The sequence below is a fragment of the Heterocephalus glaber genome, unplaced genomic scaffold, assembly GCF_053883595.1.
Source record: "Heterocephalus glaber isolate CG9 unplaced genomic scaffold, H.glaber_assembly_v1.0 deba00001666, whole genome shotgun sequence".
In the NCBI taxonomy this organism is placed as follows: domain Eukaryota; kingdom Metazoa; phylum Chordata; class Mammalia; order Rodentia; family Bathyergidae; genus Heterocephalus; species Heterocephalus glaber.
Genome location: NW_028258406.1, coordinates 18,493,777 through 18,520,551, shown reverse-complemented (window position 1 = coordinate 18,520,551; position 26,775 = coordinate 18,493,777). Strand labels below are relative to the sequence as shown.

At 36.9% G+C, this 26,775-nt stretch overlaps 1 protein-coding gene across 1 annotated transcript in view; it reads right to left on the bottom strand.

Moving 5' to 3' along the window:
• Positions 1-25,035, bottom strand: part of Rb1 (RB transcriptional corepressor 1) — a 166,241-nt gene extending 141,206 nt beyond the window's left edge. The window contains exons 1-2 of the mRNA XM_004844186.4: positions 24,408-25,035; positions 20,926-21,052 (exon numbers count right to left, since the gene is read on the bottom strand). Coding sequence (XP_004844243.1) covers positions 20,926-21,052; positions 24,408-24,532 — 252 coding nt within the window. The 5' untranslated portion in view covers positions 24,533-25,035. The remainder of the gene's footprint in view (positions 1-20,925; positions 21,053-24,407) is intronic.
• Positions 25,036-26,775: the final 1,740 nt, after the last annotated feature.

The window sequence follows — 26,775 nt, the reverse complement described above, 5'->3', positions numbered from 1 at the left end:
TGGTGACTGTATCAAAGACTAGTGACCATGTATCTCCAGGTTTATTTCTGGGCTTTCTGTTCTATTCTCTTTTTTTTTTGGTATCGGGGATCGAACTTGGGTCCTTGAGCTTGTGCAGCAGGCAGAGAAACCACTGAGTTAAATCCCCGGCCCTCTGTTCTATTCTATTAGTCTATGTGTCTATCTTTATACCAGTACCATGCTCTTTTTATTACCATAACTTGGTAATAGGTAATATAATTTGAAATCAGAAAGTATGATGCCTCCAGGTTTCTTCTTCCTCAATACTGTTTTTGCTATTTAGAGACTTCTGGATTTCTGTAGAAATTTTAGGATTTTTTTTCTTCTACTTTGTGAAAAATGCTACTGGAATTTTCATAGGGATTGCACTGAATCTGGGTATCACTTTTGGTAGAATGAACATTTTAATAATATTAATTCTTCTGATCCATGACTATGGGATATTTTTATATCTGCTTATGTCTTCAATTTTTTCGACATTTTATAGATTTTCAACTCTGGTTAAATGTATTCCTAAGTATTTTATTCTTTTTGATGATACTGTACATAGGATTTTTTAAAATTTTCTTTTTGGACAGTTGTTAGCATATAGAAATACAAATAATTTTTGTATGTTGATTTTGTCTCCTGCAATTTTACTGAACTGGTTATTCTAAAAATTTTTTGTGGAGTCTTTAGGGTTTTCCATATACCAAGATCATATCATCTGCAAATAGAAAATTTTATTTCTTCCTTTCCTATGTAGATACTTTTTATTTTCTTTTTCTTGCTTAACTGCTCTGGCAAGAACCTCCAGTACTATGTTTAATAGGAGTGGCAAGAGAGAGTGTCCTTATTCACTTCCCAATCTTACAGGAAAAGCTTTCTCACCATTAAGTGTGATGTTAGCTATGGGCCTGTCATATGTATCTAGTACTCTGTTAAAGGTACATTTCTTCTATACATAATTTGTTGAGAGTTCTTATGAATGGATGTTCAATTTTGTCATATGCTTTTTGTGTCCCTATTAAGACGCTCATATAACATTTGTCCTTCTTTCTGTTACTATATCATATTACCTCTTAATAAAATTAGAAAGAAAAGCAGTAAAGAAATAAGACAGATAAGAAAAATTATTACTCAACATGATGTAACTGACACAGAACATTTTAACTGTCAAAAGCAGAATATATATTCTTTGCAAATATCCATGGACATTCATTAAAATCATTTTCTTGGATATAAAACATCTCAAAAATTTTAAACAATTATAAAGAAATTAAAAAGCACACAATTCAATAAGAAGCCAACAATGGAAAGATATTAAAAAATAGGAAAACTTCTGAAAATTAAACACTATACTTATTAATCCATTCAAAACAAGACGCAAGAGAAGTCTGAAAATATTTTCAACTGAATGAAAACAGAAACACAATGTATCAAAATGTGTAGGCTACAGCTAGTAGTGCTTAGAGAAAAATTTGTAACATTCAATGTTTGTACTAAAAACGAATAAAATGCTCCAAAGACATCACTGCCATGAGAAACTAGAAAAAAATAAAAACCAAAGCAAACAAAAAATAGTAATAATAATAATCAATAAAATTGAAAACAAAAGCTGGACTGTGAAAACATCAATTAAAACTGATAAAACTCTAGCCAGGTAGATCAAGAAAAAAGAGAGAAAGCACAAATTACCAATATTAGCAGGGAAATGTCTATCCTGTAGATATTAGAAAGATAATTAGGGAAAAACATGAAAACCTTTCTTATACACCATCAATTAACTGGGTATAACTGGCATCTATAAACCACTTCTCCAACACCACTGGAATATAAATTCTCAAGTTTACATGGACTATTCACTGAGACAGATCATATTCTGAGCCACAAAATACACCTTAACAAATCCAGAAGAAATAGAAATCATACAATGTATGGTCTCAGACCACAATGGATTTAAACTACAAATCAAGAACTGAAAAACACCTGGAAAATGTGAAAATACTCTAAATATGACATGGATCAAAGAAGAAAATTCAAGAGAAGTTGAAAATTTAAACTAAATGAGGCCCGGAGGTGTGGCTCAGTGGTTCCTCTGCCTGCCTTGCAAGCCCAGGGTCGTGAGTTTGATCCCCGGTACCAAAAGAAAAATGAATAAATAAACAAAAAAACAGACAAACTAAATGAAAATACAACTTGTTGAATTTGTGAGATGCAACAAAAGGAGTTGGATCTCCTTTTGGAACACATGTATAAAGGACCACATATATTTAAAAAACAGAAATATCTACAATCAATAATCTAAGCTTCTTCAACAGGATAACAGGAAAACATAATTAAATTCAGACTAAGCAGAAGAGCAGAAATAATGAAGTACAGAGCTGAAATGAATAAAATTAAAAACAATAAATTGAGAAATTCAATGAAACCAAAAGCTAGTTCTTCAAAAAGATCAATGTAATCAATAAGCTTCTAGCCAGATTAAAAGAAAAAATAGAAAAAATAAATTACTAATATCAGAAACAAAATAAGAGAAGTCACTGATGTCATTATAGAATCTTCTGACCAAAAAAGGATAATAAAGGAATACTTTGAACAATTTTGTGCCCACATATTGATAACCTAGGTGAAATGGGCAAGTCCATGAAAGATATAATCTGCCAAAACTCACACAAGAAGAAATGCACAATGTGATAAATCCATTATCTAAAGACAATAGAATCAGTACTTGGAAAGCACCCAGCCCAGATGGGTTTACAAATGAAATCTACTAAACATTTAAGAAACAAATTATACTGATCTTTCTCAACCTCTCCCAAAAGATAGAAGCAGATCTCATTCTATGAAGATCTAACTCATTCTAACTCATTCTAGGAAGCCAAAATTATCCCAATACTGAAACTGGACAGAGATACTAGAAGCAAGAGTAAACAAATAAAAACCTACAGACAAATGTCACAATAAAATACTAATAAACCAAATTCAGCAATGTAAAAAAAAAATTAGGTGGAACAGAAAGAACACTTGCTTGCAAGATTCAGTGTTCAAATAACATAATCCGTAACACCAACATTCAGAAAGAAAACTCACATGGTCATATGAATATGGTGCAGAAAAAGCATTTGACAAAAACCATTTGTGATTTAAAAAAAAAACACTCAGAAAATTACAGATTAAGTGGAACATCCTTAATTTGTTAAAGAACACCTACACAAAACCTGCAGCTGACATCATACTTATTGGTGATAAACTAGAAGCTTTCCTACTAAGATCAGGAAAAAGGAAAGGATATCATATTTCATCACACTTTCTTAACATCATATTAGAAATCATTGTTATTAGACATTCTTGTTATTTAAAACAAAAAGAAAAAAGGTATACAAAGTGGGGCAAAAAAAATTGCATTTGTTTGCAAATTATAAGACCATGTAGAAAATCTATTCATGAAAGCCATCAGTTTCAAAAACTATAGGAACAAATGAGCAGTCATAACAAGGTTTCAGGAGAAAAGATTAGTGTAAAAAATTGCTTTCCTATATTCCAGCAATAAGCAAATGGAACCTGAAATAAAAACACATTACTGTTTATATTAGCATCCAAAAAATGAAATACTTAACATAAATCTAACAAAATGTGTATAAGATCAGTATGAGGAAACTATAAACTCTAATAAAAGAAATAAAAGAACTAAGTAAGTGGACAAATGTCTCATGCTCATGGATAGAAGACTCAATATTGTCAATATCTCAGTCTTTGACGTCAGTATGTTGACCTGTAGATTCAACATAATTCCAATCAAAAATCCCAGTAGGTTATTTTCGTCATATCTACAAACTGATTCTAAAGTTTATAAGGAAAAGCATAAGACTCAAAACAGCCAAAACAATGTTGAAGGAGAGAACATGGCAGCAGGAAAGGAGAGAGCCACCCACTCCTGCAGATTTCTCCATCCTGCTAAGAAAGACCCCAATGTCTTATTTAATATAGTTGATGGTACTAGGCAAAAACAAGATCTTTGAAACGTTTTAACAACTCCTGGAGAGAACGTCTGTTGAAGGCCAAGAGAGTGTATGAAGTGGTTTCAGAAAATGGGTTTGAAAAGAGATGGGCCAGGAACCCAGACACCCTGAGACTCACCAGAGCCATGTTCATCTCAGACCAACTTTGTGGATTCCACAACTTGGCAGTGGGAACTGGCCAATTCGGAGCCCACACTGCATTTTGTTTCCCCTCAGCATGGGGCAACAGAAGCACTGACCAACTGACTGACTTGATCATAAACAAGGCCAACATCCAGGGAGAGAAGGTAAGCCCAGAGGGTTGGCAGCTCCAGAGTCAAACAATGGACTAGGCCAGCAGCACTACCCCAAGAAAAGTCGATGGTTATTGTACACTGCAAAAACAGCATGGGTTTTACTCCAAAAGTGACTCCTTCTGTATGGCAGGCTAGAGTTGGAGAAGAAACTCAATGCAGCACCCATCATTCTGACAGGACTTAATCAGGAGACATTTAAGGAAGGGTAACTATTTAAGCCGAAGAACAACTACAAAACAACTTCCTGTCAAGGTTTCTGGAGTTAGCCTATCACAGTGACTAGATGAGAGATTACCACAAGAGACAGACACAGACAGAGTAGAGTGCAGGCCAGATACAGACACCCTGAGAACTTTAAGCTAAGTCTGGCAAGAACATAGGACCCCACATTCAGGGGCTATGCTAGGCCCTGTGTGTGTGGCTTTCAGAGGCAGCTGGGGGTGAAATACTGACATTAAGTCCAGCAGTATGCTTGAATCCCAGCAAGCTGCCTATATCCAGCACAGAGATCAGTAGTCTGACCGCTTTTCCCATCTACAATTTGAGCAAGGATGCTCTTCAACTTGGACAGTTGCCACAGCCCAGAGTGTATGAACAAAGGGAACTCTGGAGCAGGAGGAGGGCACCTCACAAACCCATAGGCCATAAAGCTAGGTGGAGAAAACCATGAACTGCTGGACTCCAAAACTGCAGATCCTAGGAAGAAACCACTCATTCAAAAATACAAAAGAATTTTTGGGAAGGACTCATTTTCTTTTTTTTTTCTTCTTCTTTCTTCATTGGTTTTGGGGACTTGGGGGGTTTTGTCCATTTTTCTTTTTTTTTTAATCTTTTCTCTCTTTTACTTTGGTCTTTATTTCGTTCTGGTTCTTTTTTCCTTTTTAAAATGCTCTTTTCTGTTACTTCTATTTAATTTTACTAATTTCTTTTTATTCCTTAATAGCATATTTTATCTCACTTTTCTGTCCTCCTTTTCATCTTCCACTGCTTCATTTTTCAAATTTTATTTCTTTCATTCTCCTATTCCCCACTCCCTCCATCTTTACTAGTATAATCATTAAGCTCTACTAATGTTTAAATAGTTAACTCTGTGTTATCACTGCTGAATTCTTTTCTATTATTAGGGGAGGTACAGTTGTAGCATTTAGTAAATATTTATGTCAATATCTACTTTGTCATAGTGTTTATAATATAATTACAGATCTCAGTTCTATGACTAAGGGTGATACATTATCAATTCTTATGGTACGTCAATATCCAGTTTATCTTTGACACTATTATCGTTAGTGATTTTGTTGCTTTTGCTAGAGTGGCTGAGTTATTATTAATTGGTTTTCTCGGTATGCCAATATCTGGATTGCCTTCGTGTTCTTAACAATATTATGGTCCTTTCCAGGACAACTGGGTGCTAAGCCAATTACACTGCATTCTCCCCTGTCAAATTAATAGAGATGGTTGGATCTTGGGACAGAGGCAAAGGCCTATAGATAGGCATGTGCAGATGCCTAACTAAAGAGGTCTCAATACTAGAAACAAAGTCTTTCCATTATAATCAACCTCCAAACAGCCAAAAAAAAAAAATCCAAATCAACTACAGGTATTATGCAAACACATGGATTTTATATATTACATTCTTGAATGATCAGTGGGTCACAAAAGAAATCAAGGAAGAAATAAGACAGTTCCTATATTCAAACGATAATGCCAGCATATCATACAAGAACGTATGGGAAATAACGAAAGTGGTCCTCAGAGGGAAGTTTAGAGCTATGAATGCCCACATCAGAAAAATAGAACAAATCCAAATAAATAACTAATGATGCTCCTCAAGCTTCTAGAAAACCAAGAACAGTCCCAAAGATAGTACAAGGAAGCAGGAGTAGCTATCCTATTCGCAGTTAAAATAGATTTCAAATCAACACTAATTAAGAGACACAAAGAAGACAACTACATCCTTGTAAAGGGAACAATCCAACAAGAAGAGATGACAATCATAAATATATATGCATCAAATACTAGTGCACCCAACTATATAAAACAAATACTAATGGACATGAAAAATTAAATAAGCACTAATAGTAGTGGGGAACCTCAATACCCCGCTGTCACAGATAGATCAACTAGACAAAAAAATGAACAACGAAATACTAGAACTAAACCAAAATCTTGAACAAATAGACTTAATAGATGTTTACAAACTGTTCCAGCCAACAAAATCGAAATACACATTCTTTACAGCTGCACACAAGTCATTCTCTGAAATAAACCACATATGTGCTCATAGAACATGTTTAAATAAATGAAAGGAATTGGAAGTTATCCCCTGTATACTATCAGATCATAGTAGGATGAAATTGGAGATCAATAGCAATAGAAACCACAAGAATTTCATAAACACATGGAAATTGAACAACATTTCTGAACAATCAATGAGTCATAGAGGAAATTAAAGAAGAAATTAGACAGTTTCTACAATTCAACAACAATGCCAATACAACATACCAGAATTTATGGGACACAACGAAACCGTCTTACGAGGGAAAGTCATAGCAGTTAATACCCACATTAGGAAAACAGAGTGAGCTCAAAAAAACAACCTAATGCTGAACCTCAAACTTCTAGAAAAAAAAAAAGCAAGACAAACCCAAAGCTCATACAAGGGAGGAAATTATAAAGATCAAAGCAGAAATCAATACAATGGAGACTAAGAGAACAATACAAAAAAATCAATGAAGCAAACGGTTATTCAAAGGAATAAACAAAATTAACAAACCCTTAGCCAACCTTATCAAAAAAAGGAAAAAAGGCCCAAATCCGTGCAATTAGGAATGAAAAGGGTAAAATTACAACAGGCCCAGCAGAAATCTAGAGGATCATCAATACCTACTTTGACAACCTATAGGCCAATAAGATGGAAAACTTAGAAGAAATAAACAGATTTCTAGATATGTATGAATTACCAAAGTAGAACAAAGAAGACCTAATTCTAAACCATTGAATATTAATCAAGAAAATTGAAAATATAATTTAAAACTTACCAACTAAGAAAAGCCCAGGTCCTAATGGCTTCACTGCTGAATTCTACAAGACATTTAGAGAAGAACTATTATCACTACTGTTTAAACTCTTCAATGAAACTGAAAGGGAAGCAATACTCCCAAATTCATTCCTGGAAGAGAGCATCAACTTGATCCCAAAAGCAGAGAAAGACCCAACCGAAAAAGAGAACTATAGGCCAATCTCCCTAATGAACACAGATGCAAAACTCAGTAAGATACTGCCAAACAGAAAGCAGAAGATCATCAAGAAGATCACACACCCTGATCAAGTGGGATTCATCCCAGGGGTGCAGGGATGGTTCAACATACACAAATCAATAAATGTAATACACTATATCAATAGAGCCAAGGACAAAAACCATATGCTCATCTCAATAGATGCAGAAAAAGAATTCAACAAAATCCAACATGCATTTATGATAAAAACCCTACAAAAAATTGGAATAGATGGTCTCTACCTCAATCTGATAAAAGCCATCTATGAAAAACCAACAGCCAATATCATACTAAATGGTCCAAAACTGAAATCCTTCACACTAAATTCAAGAACAAGACAAGGATGTCCACTATCACCACTCTTGTTCAATATACTTCTGGAAACATTAGCCACTGCAATTAGACAAGAGAAAGAAAAGGAATAAAGATAGGAAACGAAGAAGTTCAATGGTCATTATTTGCAGATGACATGATACTCCATATAGACGACCCCAAGAACACCACCAAAAGTCTTCTAAACTTAATAACCAAATTAAGTAGAGTAGCTGGATACAAGACCAACACACAATAGCTTTCCTCTACATGAACAACAGACTCAGACTCAACAAAAGCAATAAAAGACCTCTAGTCTTAAAACTGCAGCACTCTGAAAAAAGAGATATCTTGCTCCTGGGTAGGAAGAGCCAATACAGTGGAAATGGCCATACTTCCAAAACTGCTATACAGATTCAATGCAATCCCAATTGAAATTCCAACAGCATATTTCACAGACCTGGAGAAAACAATCCAAAAATTCATTTGGAACAAGAAGAGACCCAGAATAGCAAAAGCAATTCTAGGTAACAGAGACATGGCAGGGGGTATCATAATCTCCAACCTGCAACTATACTACAAAGTTACTGTGATAAAAACAGCATGGTACTGGCGAAGAAACAGACCTGAGGACCAGTGGAACAGATTAGAAGATGCAGAAACAACTCTAAACACGCTCAGCTACCTCAACTTTGACAAAGGAGCCAAACACCCTCACTGAAGGAAAGATAGCCTCTTTAACAAATGGTGCTGGAAAAACTAAGTTTCAACTTTCCAAAGATTAAAACTAGACCTGTATCTTCCACCATGCACTAAACTAAAATCAAAATGGATTAAAGATCTAAATATTAAAACAGAAACACTAAACTGGGTGGAAGAGAAGTTAGGTAGAACTCTTGAAGACACTGCCGTAGGAAAAATCTTTATAAATAAAACCTCAGTCGCACATGAACTAGCACAAAGAATCAACAAGTGAGATCTCATCTTATTAAAAAGCTTTTGGGCTGGGGATTTAGCTCAGTGGTACCATGCCTGCCTTGCAAACATAAGGTCCTGAGTTCAATTCCCGGTACCAAAAACAAAACAAAACAAAAGCTTCTGCACAGCAGGAGAAACCACCAACAGCATGAAGAGACAACCCAAAATGTGGGGGGAAAATTTTATCAGCCGTTTGTCAGAAAAAGGTCTATTATCTAGACTATATAAAGAACTTTAAAAAATCAGACCTCCCAAATTTAAAGATCCAATCCAAAAATGGACATGTAAAATAAACAGACATTTATTAGACAAAGAAGTAGAAGCACCAAATAAACATATGAAAAAATGTTCAACATCATTGGTCATTTAAGAGATCCAAATGAAAACAGTGCTCAGATTCCACCTCACCCCAGAAAGAATGGCTGCTATCAAGAAATCAATCAATAACAAAGGCTGGTGGGGTTGTGGGGAAAAAAGGAACCCTTCTCCACTGTTGGTGGGAGTGCAGACTGGTGCAACCACTGTGGAATTCAGTATGGAGATACCTCAAAAAATTAGAATTAGGTGCAACCACTATGGACGTCAGTATGGAGATACCTCAAAGAACTAGGACTAGAGGTCTCATTTGACCCAGCTATTCCCCTGCTGGGTATCTTCCCAAAAGAATTAAAAGAATCATACCACAGTGATATATGTGACCCATGTTCACAGTGGCACAGTTTGTAATAGCTAAAGCTTGGAAGCAGCCCAAGTGCCCATCAACTGGAGACTGGATAAAGAAAATGTGGTTTTTTTGTAAAATGGAGCACTACTCAGCCATAAAGAATGAAAAACTAGAGTCATTTATAGCTAAATGGATGCATGTCGAGGCCATACTCTTAAGTGAAATAAATAGGACACACGTGTAAATACTGAATAGTTTCTCTAATGTGAGAAACGGATAGTGTAAACAAGGGTTAAAATGTTTAAAATGAATAACTGATAATTTGAAATAGGAAAAAAGGTCCAAAGACAAAGGAGTGAAGGGAAAGGAAGGGGAAAGGAAAAGAGGGAAAGGAAAAACTATAAGAAAAGAAAAAAAAAGGAAATGAAATCTATGTAAATAGGGAAGGGTGGAGGGGGTGAAGGGCGCACAGGTAACGGGGAAAAAAATAAGAACCAAGATATATCATGTACAGGTACAAACCCCCAATGATAAATGTAAACGAATTGTATACCTAAAATCTACCAATAAAAGAACAACAACAACAACAAAAAACTAGAATTAGAAGTCCCATTTGACCCAGCTATTCCCCTGCTAGGTATTTTCCCAAAAGAATTAAAAGAATTATACTAGCGTTATATGCATACCCATGTTTATAGTGGCACAGTTTGTAATAGCTAAAACTTGGAAACAGGCCAATTGTCCATCAGATGTAGGGTTTTTTATAAAATAGAGTACTACTCAGCCATAAAGAATGATAAACTAGAGACATTTATAGCTAAATGGATGCACATTGAGGCCATACTCTTAAGTGAAATAAATAGGACACGCATGTAAATATCAAATAGTTTCTGTGGTATGAGAAATTGAAAGTATAAATGAAGATCAAAATATATAATAGATGATGTGAAATAGGAAGAAAAGGTCCAAACAGGAAGGGAAAAGGGAAGTGGAAGGGGTAGGGAAAAGGAAAGAAGGGAAAGAAATAAATATTAGAAAAGGAAAAAATGGAAACAAAGCCTTTGTAAATAGGAAGGGATGGAGGGGTTGAAGGGAGGGCAGGGGAAGGGGGAAAAATAAGAACCAAGATATATCATGTAAAGGTACAAATTCCCAATGATGAATACCATCATATTGTATACCTAAAATGTACCAATAAACTTAATGAATTTTTTAAAAAGCTAGTATAAGGAAGGAAATTATACAGATCAGAGCAGAAATTAATGAAATCAAGACTATGAATACAAAGAATCAATGATTTGAAGAGCTGGCTCTTTGAAAGAAAAAGCAAAATCTTTCCTAATCTTACCAAAAAATAGGGAAAGAATATATCCAAATCTATGTAATTAAAAATGAAAAAGGTTAATTCACAAGATACACTGCCAAAATTCATATTATTAGCAACTACTTAAAAAAACTATTACAATAAATTGAGGTATTAATAAGAGATAGATTCCTGGATACATATGAATTACTAAAACTAAACCAAGAAGATATAAAAATCCTCAATAGTCCAATAGTAGACAATGAAACTTAACCAGTAATCAAAACTAAAAAGAACAACAACAAAAACACCAAAACCTACCAACTAAGAAAAGCCCAGGACCTAATAACATTCACTGCTGAATTCTAAAAGAACTTAAATGTTAATATACCACATGAACAGAAGAAATTACAAAAATCACAGGATCATCTCAATAGACACAAAAAAGGCCTTTGACAAAATCAAACATCCATTCAGGATAAAGAAACTGAAGAAAATAGGTATAGGAAGACCATATCTCAATCTAATAAAAGCCATTATGATAAATCAACTGCCAACATCATACTACATGGGGAAAAACTGAAACCTTCCTCTCTAAAATCAGGAACAAAATAAGTATGTCCACTATAACCACTCCTGTACGGTACAGTACTTGAAACATTAACCAGATCAATAAAACATGAGAAAGAAATGAAAGGGGATATGTATAGGAAAGGAAGAAGTCAAATTATTACTATTTGCAGATGACCCTCTACGTAGAAGATTCAGAAATTCTATCAAAGGACTCTTAGAATAACCAAATTCAGTAGCATTGCAGGATATAAAAACACATAAAAATCAATAATGTTCCTATTCACCAATAATGAACTCACCAAAAAACAAATTAGGAAAACATTACCACTCACAGTCATCATGAAAAAATACATACTTAGGAATTAACCTAACCAAGGAAGTGAAAGATTTCTACAAAGAAAACTATTCTGAGAAAGAAGATTGAAGAGGATATTAGAAAATGGAAAGATATCCTTTGCTCCTGGACAGACAGAACCAATAATGTCAAAACATATACTTCTAAAACTGATATACAGATTTAACACAGTTGTAATCAAAATATCAATAGCATTCCTCACAGAGAAAATAATTCTAAAATTCATATGGAACAAAAAAAGGACCTAAAATAGCAAAAGCAATCCTAGGCAACAATAGCAAAGCAAGAGACATCCCAATGCCAAACCTCCTGTTATATTATAAAGCTACAGTGATAAAAACAGCATAGTACTGGCACAAAAATAAATATGTAGATCAATGAAACAAAATAGAAGATGCAGAAACAACTCCAGGCACATTCAGCTATCTGATCTTTGACAAAGGGTCAAAAAACATACAGTGGAGTAAAGATAGACTCTTTAACAATGGTGCAAGGAAAACTGGCTATCCACATGCAGAAGTTTGAATCTAGACCCTTATCTCTACGGTCCAAACAAAAATAAAAATGGATCAGAGATCTAAATATTAAAATGAAACAATCTTCTGTAAGATAAAGTAGGTAAAACTCTTGAAAACATAAACATAGGCAAAGACTTTCTGTACAGAGCCCCAGTTGCTCAAGAAATAATACCAAGTATCAACAATGGGATATCTTACTAAAAAGCTTCTACACAGCAAAGGAAACAACCAACAGAGTGAAAAGATAACCTACAGTATAGGAAAAATTTCCACCAGCTATTCCTCACACAAAAGACTAATATCTAAAATATATAACTCAAAAAAAAAGAGAGACCTTGCAAAATAAAAGATCCAATCAAAAAATGGGCCACTGAAATGAACAGATATTTCACATAAGACAAGGTACAAATAACCAATAAATACATGGAGAAATACATGTTCAACATCTCTGGGCATTAGAAATGCAAATTGAAACAACACTGAGATACTATCTTACTCCAGAAAGAATGGCCATCATCAAGAAATCAAATAATAACAAATGCTGGAGAGGCTGTGGGGAAAAGGGAACCCTTCCACATTTTTACTGAGAATGTAAACTAGTATAACCACCATAGAAATCAGTATGAAGACTCCTCAAAAAACTAAAACTACAGGGCCAGGGATTTAGCTCAGTGGTTCTGCCACCTGCCTTCTAAGTGCAAGATCCTGAGTTCAATCCCCAGTACCAAAAAACAACTAAAAAAACTAAAATTAGAAATTCCATTTGACCCAGCTATTCCTCTTCTGATATATTCCTGAATGAGTTAAAGACATTATATTACATTAAAATTCTGCCTGCAAAAAACTTTGTTAAGAGAAGACAAGCTACACACTGAGAGAAAATATTTGTGAAAAATATATACGATAAAGGACTATTATTCAAAATATGCAAATTACATGCATACCTATGTTTACAGCAGCACAATTCATAATAGCTAAATCTTGAGAGCTGCCTATATGTCCATTAACAGATGAATGGATAAACAAAGTACAGTATTTATATACAATAGAATACTATTCTGCCATAAAGATAAACTTGAGTCATTTGTAGAAAAATGGTTCACCTTGAGACCATAATGTTATGTGAAATAAATCAGACATACATGCTTAAATATTGTATGCTTTCTCTTACAAGAAACCCAAACGGTAAAGAGGAAAACAAAAGACAGATAATACAAAGTAGGGAGATAAATCTTTTGCAAAAGGGAAAGGGACAAAAAGATAGATGGAGGAGAAAGGGAGGGAAGGGGACAGGGATAAAAAAAGTATTAAGATGGTTATGCACATGTACCACCTCCCCACAAGGAAAGCAATTATTATGTACTGCTAACATGTACTAAATTTTTTTAAAATACTGAAGGAGAAGAATAAAGTCTGGAGATTAGTTAGTAACCAAGACTTACTGTAAAGCTATAGTAGCAATGATGAGGCACTGGAGAAAAAACAGACAAATTCACCAAGAAAAAATAAGAGATCATAAATATACTCACATATATATAGTCAACTGATGTTTGATAAAGAAGCAAAAGTAAATAATGAAGAAACGGTATCTTTTCAACAGTGCTGAAACAAGTGGACATCCACATGCCAAAAAATTATAGACTCAGACTGTACACTTTTCACAAAATTAACTCAAAATGGGTCAGATTGAAATATGAAATGTATAACTATAAAACCTCATAACACAGGAGAAAATCTAGTTGGCCTTGGGTTTCTGATAGCATTTAGACACCAAAGCAAGGCATGACACTAAACAAAATACTAGTAAGACGTAGTACATTAAAATTTTTTAATTCTGCCTGCAAAAAAACTTTGTTAAGACAAGCTCCACACTGAGAGAAAATATTTGCAAAAAACATATGATAAAGGACTATTATCCAAAATATGCAAAGAAATCTTAAAATTCAATAAGAAAAAAACCCCATCAAAAAAAAAGATCTGAACGGACACCTCACCAAGGAATAATGGCAAATTAGATATGAAATCAATATCATGAGATCAAGAAATTGCAAATTCAAACAAGATACCATTACATTGGGCCTGGGATTTAGCTCAGTGGTTTTGTCGCCTGCTGCGCAAGCACAAGGACCCAAGTTCAATCCCCAGTACCAAAAAAAAAAAAAAGATACCATTACATACCTATTAGGATGAAAAAAAAATCCAAAATACTGAAAACACCAAATACTGATAACCATTCTATATCTAGTGAATGCAAGAGGGTGTACTTAGAAACTCAGCTGTCAGTTTCTTACAAGGTTAACATACTCATATCATATGATCTATCTATTATGCTCCTTTATGCTCCAAGGACCTAAAGACTTACATCCATAAAAATAAAACCCACACATGTATATTTATTCACAATTGCTAAAATGTGGACAAAATGAAGATGTCCTTTATAGTAGAACAGATAAATTGTGGTACATTTAGACAATAGAATATTATTCAAAACTAAAAAGAAATGAGCCACCAAGCCATGAAAAGACATGAAAGAAACTTAAAATGCATATTACTTAGTAAAAGTCATAGCAAAAAGCTATGATGAAATGGCTATATACTGTTTGGTTACCATATTGTATTCTGGAAAAGGCAAAACTATGGCAATAGAAAAAAGGATCAGAGGTTGCCAGGGACTCAAAGGAGGATAAGACCAATAGGCAAAAGTTTCGTAGGGCAGTGAAACTACACATTCTGTATGGTACTAAAATGGTAGATTCGTGCCATTACACATTTGTTAAAATCCATAGAATGTATATATCAAGAATGAACCCTGATGTAACTTATGTACTTGGGTATAAATAAGGGTGTATAACATATATTTATCACCAATATCAAATGTACCTCTCTGGTGGAGATAATGACAAGTGGGAAGGCACAAAAAAATTACAAAAAGTATTTGACTGGGTATTTCTGCCTCAAGTTATGATAGTGTAACAGGGATCAGACTTACTGTTTGGCCTGAAATAACTAAAAATCCAGGAAAAACTTTGAAATAACTCGACACTAGACAGCAATTATACCATCTGAGTTCTCAAAATAACATGCTACAGAAAGATTCCAGGCAGCAGTATAAGGAGGAAGAAATGAAGAAAAATAATATCATTATATATTGGCTAGACAGAACTGGTAATGAGAGGACATTGCTGTAGTGTGAATTTGGTTTGTCTCCTCTGAAACTCACATTGCAATTTGAATGCCACTGTGGCAAAGATGGAAGGTGAAGCCAAACTAAGGGGTGATTAGACCATTAAGAGGAAGTAATATCATTCTCATGAGACTGGATTAATTCTCAAGGGAACCAGTTCTTAACTCTGATGGTACTGGATTAATTACCACAATAGCAAGTTGTTATAAAGTGAAGTCATCCTTCATATTTCTTCTCTTCTGCAGGCTTCTACTTGCCTTTTTGCTTTTTCACCATGTTAAGAAGCACAGCACAAGACTCTCATCAGATGTGGATCTTGGACTTCTAGTATACAAAACCATAACCAAAGATTATGCTCTGGTTAACCATAACCAAGGTAAGCTCTAAAAGCATACCCTGTTTTACTGTTTTGTTGTACTGCACTTCACAGATACTATGATTTTTATAAATGGAAGGTTTATAGAAACCCTGCATAGGGCAAACCTATTGGAGCCAGTTTTCCAAGAGCATTGTGCTCATTTCATGTCTTTTTGTCATGTTTTGGTAATTCTCTCAATATTTCAAAGTTTCTCATTATTATTGTATCTATTATGATGATCTGTGATCAGTGATCTTTCATGTTATTATTATAACTGTTTTTGGAGAGCAAAAAACTGCACTCATATAAAACAATGTACTCAGTCAATAAATACATGTGCTCTTGCTGGGTGTGGTGGCAAACACTTGTAATCCTAGCACTTGGGAGGCTGAGACAGGAGGATCACTGGAAGTTCAAGGCCAAACTGAGCTACATACTTAGTTCGTGCCAATCTGAACTACATAGCAAGACCCTGTCTCAAAACAATGTGTGTGTGTGTGTTCTGATTCAGGACTGCTCCCTCATATACTGTATTTATCTATGTTCATTTATATTCTCTCTCTCTCTGTCTCTATAAACACACACACACACACAACACACACACACACACACACACACAGAGGCCTCCCTATTCCTGGAGACACAATATTCAAATTATGCCAATTAGTAACACTACAATAACCTCTGAGTGTTCAAGTGAAAGGAAGCAGCACACATCTCATCTTAAATGCAAAGCTAGAAATAATTAGGCTTAGTAAGGAAGACACATCAAAAGTCAAGATAAGCTGAACACTAAGCTCTGTGTCAAACAACCAAGTTGTGAATGCAAAGGAAAAGTTACTGAAAGAAACCAAAAGTGTAGGCCGGGGATTTAGCTCAGTGGTGCTGCTGCCTGTCTCGAAAGCGCAAGGTCCCAAGTTTGATCCCCAGTACCAAAAAAAAGAAACTAAAATTGCTACTCCAGTGAACACACAAATGATAAGAAAACAGAACAGTCTTATTGCTGATACGCAGAAAGTTTTAGTAGGCTAGATACATGATCAAACCAGTCACCATTTTCCCTTAAATCAAAGACAAGTCCAGAGCAAGGATCTAACTCTGTTAAAGTTTGTGAAGGCTGAGTGTTATGGTTTAGATCCAAAGTGTTCCACAAAAGTCTTATATGCCTGAAAGCCAACTGGATCATGGAGGTGCTATGTTCATCAGCAGATGAATCCACTAAAGAGTTCAGTAGTTAAATGTACTGTTAGGAGGTGGGACCTGGTGGGAAATGGGTCACTGGGATACACCCTGAAGGATCCTTTCCCCTTCCCTTCTCTTTCTCTGCTTTACACTGTCATGGGATGAACAGCTTTCCTCTGCCAGGCCCCTCCACCATGTTTCTGCCTTGGAGCCAGCCAACTTTAGTCTGAACCCAGTGAGGCAAATAAAACCTCTCCTACTTTAAGCTGTGGGTATCCCAGCAACAGAAAAGTTACTAATAAAACTAGTGGGCTGGAGATTTAGCTCAGTGGTGCTGCCGCCTGCCTCGAAAGCGCAAGGTCCTGAGTTCAATCCCCAGTCCCCCCTAAAAAAAAAAAGAAAGAAAACTGGTCCCAGGAGTGTGGTCACTGCTGTGAGTGTATCTGACTGTGTGGTTTAGAAGCTTCTGCAATTTGTTTGCAGGAGGAGTTTGGAAAAATTTGGAGAAGTGGGCTAGAGAAGTCCTATACTACTGTAAGCAAAGAGTGATGGGGGATTCTGGTTAGATCTGAGGACCAGAATGCTAATAAGAATGCAGACAATAAAGGACAAGCTCACAAGGTTTCAGTTAGGAACAAGGACTCCATTGGCAGTTGGACTAAAGGCCATATGTGTTACCTTCAGTCTATACTTTACCCATGTCATAAGACTTTGTATAAGGGTGAATTTAAAGATAGTGGACTAATTAATCTGGCAGAGGAAATTTTGAGGCAGCCCAGTGTTCACGCTGTGGCACGAGTACTGCTGGGTGCTCTTAGCCACATCTACAATAAAAATCAAAAAGAAAAGGAAAGGTGAATGATTTGAAAAACTTGTAACCTGGCCATAAAGTGCCTGCAAAGTAGTTACTGAAAAGATGAGCATTAAAAAGAAGCCAAGTGCTTTTCATGTGGACAATAGGAAAGATGGCTTAAAGCCGTCTCAAGAATCAGTAAGAAATGCCTACCACAGGCTCAAAGGTGGAAAAGTGAAGCTTTGAGAGTCACATGGACCCTAGATCGTTCAGGTCTACCTAGGAAAGTGTTTCCCAGACTTCATCTGTCTAAGCCCTCAAGAGATGCTGCAGCCATGGGGGTTTGGGGGGTTGGCACTACTTCTCCAGCTGGCAGCAGACCTGGGCCTCACCTACATGACAGTGGTTTTTCACCCATGAAGAATCCAAGAGTTGTGAAGTCATGGAGGATTCCATACACATTAGAAAGACGATCTGGGAAGTCAAGCAGTATGCTTCTCAGAGAGAAATGCATGCAGCTTTTGAAGCCAAAAGTGCAGAGCAGATCCCAGGATGTTGGAAATATCAAGAATGTGGAATGTCTCCTTAGAAAAGTTGCAACCAGAGAAAACCGAAGAAAAAGGTCATATACCTTACAATCAGCAAAACCATAAAGGCAGGACTCTTCTCCATTCATATAAAGCGTTTTTGCTGGAAGTATGGAGTACATGTCTTTAATCTGTTGAGAAGGTTCTGTTCTACTTCTAGTCTCCTGATAGCTTTTACCATGAACAGCTGTAGAATTTAGTCCAATACTTTTTCTGCAACTACTGACAGGATCATATGGCTTTTTCCTTTCCTCTGTTAAAATGATGACTTTTGGGGGTGGATCTTCCAATGCTGAACCAACACTGCCATCCCTATAATAAAACCACTTTCTACATACTGCCAGATCTGACCTTTAATAGTTTGTTTTAGTAAACAAATTTCTATCTATGTTCATACTTTCTTCTTCTATTATCTTTATCCAGTTTTAGTATTAACACAATGTTGATTTCCTAAAATGAGGGGAGAAGTGTTCCTTCTTTTTTCTGCTTTAAATGTTTGATATAATTTATCATTTAAAACATATATGAGCCTGTTGTTGTCATATAGGTAGGTTTTCAAGCTAGGAATATACTTTCTTTAATAGGTGCTATTCAAATTTTATATTTCCTCCAGAGTTACGTTCATTAATTTGTCTTCCAAGGTACTTCTTAGAAGTTATCAAAATTATTTCAAAAAAGATTTTTGTAATATGCTGTCTATATTCTTTTAAATTCTGTAAAATCTGTGGTAATGTCTCCTAGATCTTGATATTGTAATTTTAAAATGCATAATTGATATTGTGTAATAGGAAGAAAAGGTCTAAAGGAGTACGGGAAGTGGGAGGGGTAGGGGAAAGGAAAGAAGGGAAAAGAAAAAATATGAGAAAAGGAAAAAAATGGAAACAAAGTCTTTGCAAATAGGGAAGGGTGGAGGGGATGAAGGGAGGGCAGGGAAAGGGGAAAAAAATAAAAACCAATATACTCATGTAATGGTACAAGATTCCAATGATGAATGTAACTGTATTTTATACCTAAAATGTACCATTAAACTTAATAGGAAAAAAATAAAATACCTAAGTAGGTAGAAATATACTTTAGATGCTCTGGGATAATTATACCCAAGTCATATGTCCAAGATACTTCAGTCCTCTTTTCATTTTAGATAAGGAGTTGAGACTACGTTCAAATTATTGGAATTATGAAACCTGTGTTCTCTCTCTTTTTTTTTTTTATCACCAGAGACTCGTAAAAACTGCTTTTTAGCCAGGTTTGGTGGCACATGCCTATAATCCCAGCACTCAGGAAGCTGAGGCAGGAGGATTGCCTTGAGTTTAAGGCCAGCCTGAGCTACCCAGCTAGATAGCAAGCCCCTGTCTTAAAAAAAAAAATGCGTTTTAAGGTTTTTTTATACTATGATAATAAGAAAAAAAATTCATTCCAAGTGTCTATCTGGAGTGAAATTTAACAGTAATTGTCAAATCATAAAAATGTTTATAGCTTTTAACTCAGTAATCCAACTTGTAAGAATTTATTCTAATAAAATATCAGATTACTAATTAATTTATTTAACAAATTTCCAAGGACTTACTTTGTGCCAGGCACCATTTTTATGAATAAGGGTGTATATCACATTATTTTACTGCATCAAAAATTTGGGAAAAAACTAAACACCCATTAATAGTTATATTAGAATATATCCAGCAAATAAAATACTATACTGCAACTAAAAACTACATTGCCCAAAATACTTAAACATAAGAAAATGTTAAACAACAAAAAGCTACATGTAAATGTATATAACCATATGTATGATCTCAAATTTGTATTTTGAGATATTTCCTGAGGATCTTGGTCTAGGTAACTTAACCTCTCTGTACCCAGTATCTCATCTATAAAACAAAATTTTACATTTCACATGTAAAATAAATATTTTATATCTTTTTTTTTTTTTTTTTTGGTACCAGGGATCAAATTCTGGACCTTGTGCTTGCAAGACAGGTGGCAGAAACATTAAGCTAAATCCCCAGCTCTATATCTCATATTATTAAATGACTTATTTGCAAAGTACTCACAATATTCCCCAAGTACATATGAAAACAATAATAATTATTTCCTGCTGTTATTATTACATATATATATATATGCAAAGAAAAACTGAAAGAAATATATCAAGGTATTATGATAAATTCTAAAAAACTAACTCTGAAACAGAAACGATGAGGAAATCTGAGTAATGACTGCATATTAGAAGATAATAAAAGTTATTTTTAAGACATGTGTTTCTTTAAAGTCCTTATAGTGAAGTATTTATGAATTAAATATATCTAATATTTGCTTTTAAATACTTTGTGCAAAGCTTATGTAAGGAGATGTTTATCTAAACATTTTTAATGCTTTCAGAGGTAAGTCACCTCTGGTTAATGGAATTATTACAAGCTTTTATTTTCTTTACATTTTCTATTTTTCAAATTTTCTACATTTTTCTACAGAAATTATTTTTACAATGAGAAAAATAAACTTCAAAAAACTTTTAAGAAAATCCTTACCAATACTCCGTCCACAGATGAAACTTTCTCCCAAGTTAACCAAGCCCTTTCTCTGACACAATCTGCTATCTTTAATTTCTGACATAATGCAGTAAAATCAGGTTCTTCAGCTTCTTCGAACTCAAACCTGCCAAATGAAAATAATCATAAAATAGGTACACACTTACAAATCAAACTGATTAAGTAAACATTTTTTCCAATAGTCTGAATAGCACTATTCAAAAGAAAACATCACAAAGTATTTTCAGAACTTATTTTATCTTTTAAAAAATTACTCTTAGAATTTAAACATATGTTTATCTTTTTCACAGTCTTCCCAAAATAAGAATATCACACAGTGAAAAATATCTGTGGGCATGGTGAATCAAATATACTTCAGAGCAGCGAAAACTGCTATGAGAAAGAAAATAAATACAATAGTCAACACTGGGAAAACGGGATAATTATAACATCAAGAAAAGTCCATAGGTAATATTAAAAATGCAATTCAAGGTCAGTGATTTTGTTAAACTGTAGTCTATATTTGTAGTATTTTATATAATCTCCCTACTAATATTTCTCATGATAATTAACTTGATACCAATTTTTGCATCCCTTATTTCAGCTCTTTCTCCTTGATCTTTCTTAACCAAAATAGCAACAATTCCTGTTGCTAACTCTTTTTTCATTCATTTAGTATCTATATCACATCTAATAATAATAGTACTAATAATACAAGAAATAACTTAACTTTTGAGTATTTACTATGGCCATATACAAAGTGTCTCAGATGCATGGTTTCACTTACTCACCAGCTATATATTAAGCCAGTACTTTAATTATCTTTGTTTTATAGATGTCTACCAAACCAGCTAAAGCACTGACTTGAGATCATAGCCAAGTCAGAAGAAACCATTATATAAACCCAATAGACTATCACAACGTAGACCACCATTCTAGGTTGTCTTCCTCAACACGTTAGCTTTTGATTATTCCAAAAATGAAGGTGTAGCATGCGGTTCTCCTCAGTTTCCCTTCCAACTATATCACTTAGGCCAGAGACAATGCAACAGAAATAACACCTCAAGTTTCAGATAGAAATGGGCTCTGTCACTGAAAGTGCAGTTGGATAGGACCCTGAATCCATCCCTAAGCAAGTTTCTCAGCTTCAGATTGCCAGATGGTGGTCTTGCCATTGCTGCCTATAGTCATGTGCCACATAACATTTCAATCAATGACAGAGTCAGTTACAACAGTTGTCCCATAATATCATAATGGAACTGAAAAAGTTCCACCACCTAATGACATCTTAGCTAACACAAGGTCATAGCACAATGTCATTACTCACATGTTTTTAGTGCTGCTAACATAAACAAACCTACTGTGCTGCCAGAGTAGCACATTCCATTACATACAGTACACAGTAAAAAATGACTGTAACTGGATTATGTATTTAACATACTATATTTCTTATCATTACTTTAGAGCTTACTGCTACTTTTTAAAAGAGAGTTTACAGTAAACCTGTATGCTGTATTATGCTAGCAGGAGCTTCACACATTCTGATTGTGGCAAGAAGCTATATGAAGCAACTGACCTACACCATCTAGGTTTGTGTAAGTGCACTCTGATGTCTGCACAATATTTACCATGCGCCGAGGATTTAGCTCAGTGGTTTCGCTGCCTGCTGCACAAGCGCAAGGACCCAAGTTCGATCCCCAGTACCAAAAAAAAAAAAAGTTCACCAAATGATGCAGTTCCCTGTGATTAGGCACATAGGACTGTAGTTAATCTACAGAGATCTATGCTAACGAGAACTTTCATGGGTATGGAAAAACAAGAATAGACCACATCTTATATGCATTTGCTTTATAGAAGAATTTCTGATAATTTCATGGTGTGAAGATACATAAAATAATATGTTGAGAAAAAATGAAAGAAACAAGGTCCTTCTCCAGGTGACAGCAAGAACTTCAAATTTTCTGCTTACTCTATAATAACCAAAAATGCTTCCAAAGCTGTGTGAATGACAAAGAATTTGTTAGAGTAGATATTACTGTTCTTTCCAAAAGGAAATTTTCAAGCACTGGATACATCAGTTTAATAGAAAGTTAAGTTATCTTCTCCTAAAACATTCCCCAAACCTAGATTTTTTCTAACCAATATGATTTTAACTGGCCTATAAGACAGTCCACTTAAATATCTGAATTTTAAATAGTCTCGCACAGTCCATTTCCAAAATCTTATTTCAATCTTTCACACTTTGGCATGAATTCTGTTAGGGTAGTCGAAAGAAAGGTACTATTCAATGAGGATAAAATGGGGCTTGGTGATAGACTAGAATAGGAGAAAGAGTGATGAGTACAGAAACAAGTCCTATTTCCCTGCAACAGCAAAACAACTGTTGATAATAATGACAATTACACTCCTTCAATTTTAGTTGCTTAATCATAAATTAGCGTGGTAGATAAAAATAATATTTTGAAATACAATAAATACCTCCTTGTCGTGTTCTACTGCATCCACAAGGACTTGTTTAAATTTAAATTTCATTTAATTAGAGGGGAGGAGAAGTTCCTTGTGAGAACAAGAACACTACTAACTTTGTACCAACAAAAAACAAATCCAAAAGGGTTACCAGGATCCTTGTCGGCTCAAAATCAAAAGCGAAAATGGAAGAAATAATGAGGCAAGCTGAGGTCGACTAAGACGCAAAAAGGGTCGCATCCAATGGGGAGAAAAAGAGTTTAGAAACTTCTAAGCACTGTGCCTCAAACGTCTCACGAAACTTTTGCCAATATACCAGCAGTTCCTCTATAGAGTTATGCTCTACCAGTCACCACAGATGGGCTTAAGCCTCCAAGGCCTCAAAGCATTGTTCTAAGGAAATCTCACAAAGCCCCTCAGCCGAGTATCCCGTGGGCAACTGACACCCACGACCCTGCATTTCACATCCCAGGCCTCTCGCAGGGCTGGGCTGTGTGGATGCAGTGCACGCCCAGAGGAAAAGACTCCCAACTGTTGCATCGCGGGAAACCAAACAGAAAGTCAAACGACCCCGGGAGTACTCCAGATCTCCACGGAAGAAAAACTCTACAACAGTCATTTTTGTGTACGTACGTGTGTGTGTGCGTGCGTGTCTGTGTGTGCGTGTGTGTCCCGTGTGCGCGCGCGCGCGTTTGCTGGGGGCTCGCAGTGACCAGCCGCCTCCGAGCCTTAGTCCCGCCGGCGGAAACACTGCACCTGTCACTTCGCTCAGGAACCCGCGCCCCACCCGCCCGGCACCTGTCAAGCCGGAGCCGAGACCCCTACGAGAATGCCCTCGCCTTGCTCGCGAACTCAAAGAGCCCTGACACGCCCGCGCTGCGCCTCGGCGGGGGACAGAGCCCGAGCCTCCTGGCTTCGGGACCGGCCCGGAGCAGATGCACCTCCGCCCAGCCTCCGCACCCTCAGGGCACCCTACCCGCCGGCGGGCCACGGTGACCGCGGCTCAGGGCGCTCACCTGGCCAGAGGCAAGTCCTCGGGGCCACTGTCCTGCTCTGGGTCCTCCTCAGGAGGGGGCGGCGGCGGCGGTGGCGGGGGTTCTACCGCGGTGGCGGCTGCTCTTCTGGGGGTTTTGGGCGGCATGACGCGCTCCCGGGGCCGGAGCCGGCGAGCTATGGAGGAGCGCGGGCGGGCCGGCGCGCGCGCACGTCGGGGCACGCCCCGTCCTCTCCTGACTCCCGTTACAAAAATAATTTGAACGTCCCCTGAGAAAAACCGGACGCGCCCTCCCCCGCCCCGCAACCGAGCGCCGCGGCCAACCGCGGGAAAACGTCACTTCCGCCCTCGGCGTCACGTCCGCGAGGCTCCCGGGCTCGTCGGCGTCTGGGGGGAACCGGGGCGCAGCCGGTGGGGCGCGGGCCGGGACGCGGGGGCGCGAGGGCGCGCAGACTGGGCGGGAAAGCCGGGCCGCCCCGGAAGCGAGCGCTGCAGCCTGCGCACGCTTCTACCCGCTTCTACCCGCTTCTACCCGCTTCTACCCGAGCGCTCCCCTCGAGGCCGGCGTGCCTGTAAGGCGGCTTTACAAAGAGCCTGGTGGGTGACCTCCGGGTCCCCCATCTCTACTAGTGCGGCTGATCTGCCGGACTGAAGCTGGCCCCTTAGGGCTTATCGGGCGAGCGCACTGTGTGGGCACGCCCCTCTCCCGCCTCGAGCCGCGCCCCCATCTTGGGCTCCTCCAGCCCAATCCGATAAGCACTGTCAGCCAAAACAAAAACAAACGTGGGATGCTGAGCGGGGGCCGAACTTTGCCAGTCACTAGGGGTTACAAAGTGTAGGGCTAATACTGGCCTTATGAGGATCCCGGGTTAGGAAAGGGAAACTATGGACAATGAACAGATTATAGTGTAATAAAAGGTGTTAGTGGTGTAAAAAGAGGAAAGCACCATCTAAACGTCCCAGAGAGATCTTCAGAGGATCCGTGGCATTTTAGTAGAACTTTGCCCGGCAGGCTTACTAGGCAGGCTTACTACAGTATGTTCCAGGCCAGCGCAGACTGCTTTATATAATTTTATTTAATTCTTAGAAACACCTCACCAAAATGGGTAGTGTTTGGGCCGGGGATTTAGCTCAGTGGTGCCGCCGCCTGCCTAGAAAGCGTAAGGTCCTGAGTTCGATCCCTGGTACCAGAAAAAAAAAAAAAAAAAAAAAAAGATAAAATGGGTAGTATTAGCGGTGCACGACACACATTAGGAAAAAGACTCGGAGGAGTTAAATTGCTCCATATCACAAAATAGATTGTTGGCAGAAGACCTGATCCCACATATATTTGACTCCATGTACCGATTACATTATGTTGCAAAAGCATGAAAACATCGAAAAAGACCTTACTGAAACAACCACCATCAAACATTAGCTTAGAAGCTGTATCTCTTCTGTCTCTTGGTATTAATATTAATAGATGTCTCACTTAAGTACGTGATTTTCTATCTTTGACACTGTTAATTGCCCATTCAGAACTCCCCAAATGGGGTGCTGTGAATAAAGTACAACTGTGCTCTGTTGTAAATGTTCTTATCTAGAACAGCTGAGCAAGGACTGAGGCAGCAGGAACCTTCAAGTGGTTTATAAACCTGGGTTTAATGCAGTAAACTGTATGACAGACTATGATTTTCTCTTGTCTACCATGACGTGCCACAATGTGTGAAAGCTTGGCAAGCACTCATCTACTCAACAACCAATCCTGCTTAACTTCAGAAACCTTCTATTTGGAGGATCAAATGTTTGTTAGGAGGTAGGGTCCTGACCCAGGTCCAGCCTCAGAATTAATGTGATTAAAGTGATAGTTTTATTCACCTTGCCCTGGGTTTTCACAAAAGCTCAAGATACAATTTTTATTTTTGAAAGATGGACAGTTTGTTGGGAGCCCAATAAAGTAAGATACAGGAATGGCTCAGTTTTACCCCGTAACTATTATCATGAGAATATGGCAATGGCCAATTGCTGCAGCTGTCGTAACCTGAGGCAGGCCACCTTATGGCTGAGGCAGAAATGCTAAGATTAGTACAGTACAATTATCAATAGAATCTATGTCCTTAGTAACATATCAGAGCTTCTGATTTGACCATCCCTAAAGCTCACCTCAGCTGCTGTTTTTAGCTATTTGGACCAGAAAACATTGTCACTGTCTTAGTCACTTTTCTGATCAGTGAGACACAATACACGACACAACTTCTTTAAATTTTTTATATTTTTTAGTAGATGTTTGCAGTACGTAATGATTACATTCATTATGGGGAATTAATACATAACACCTTTCAATTCTTGTTTTCCTCTTCCCCTCCACCTCCCTTTTTACCAGAATCAGATTCATTTATTTATTGTATAAG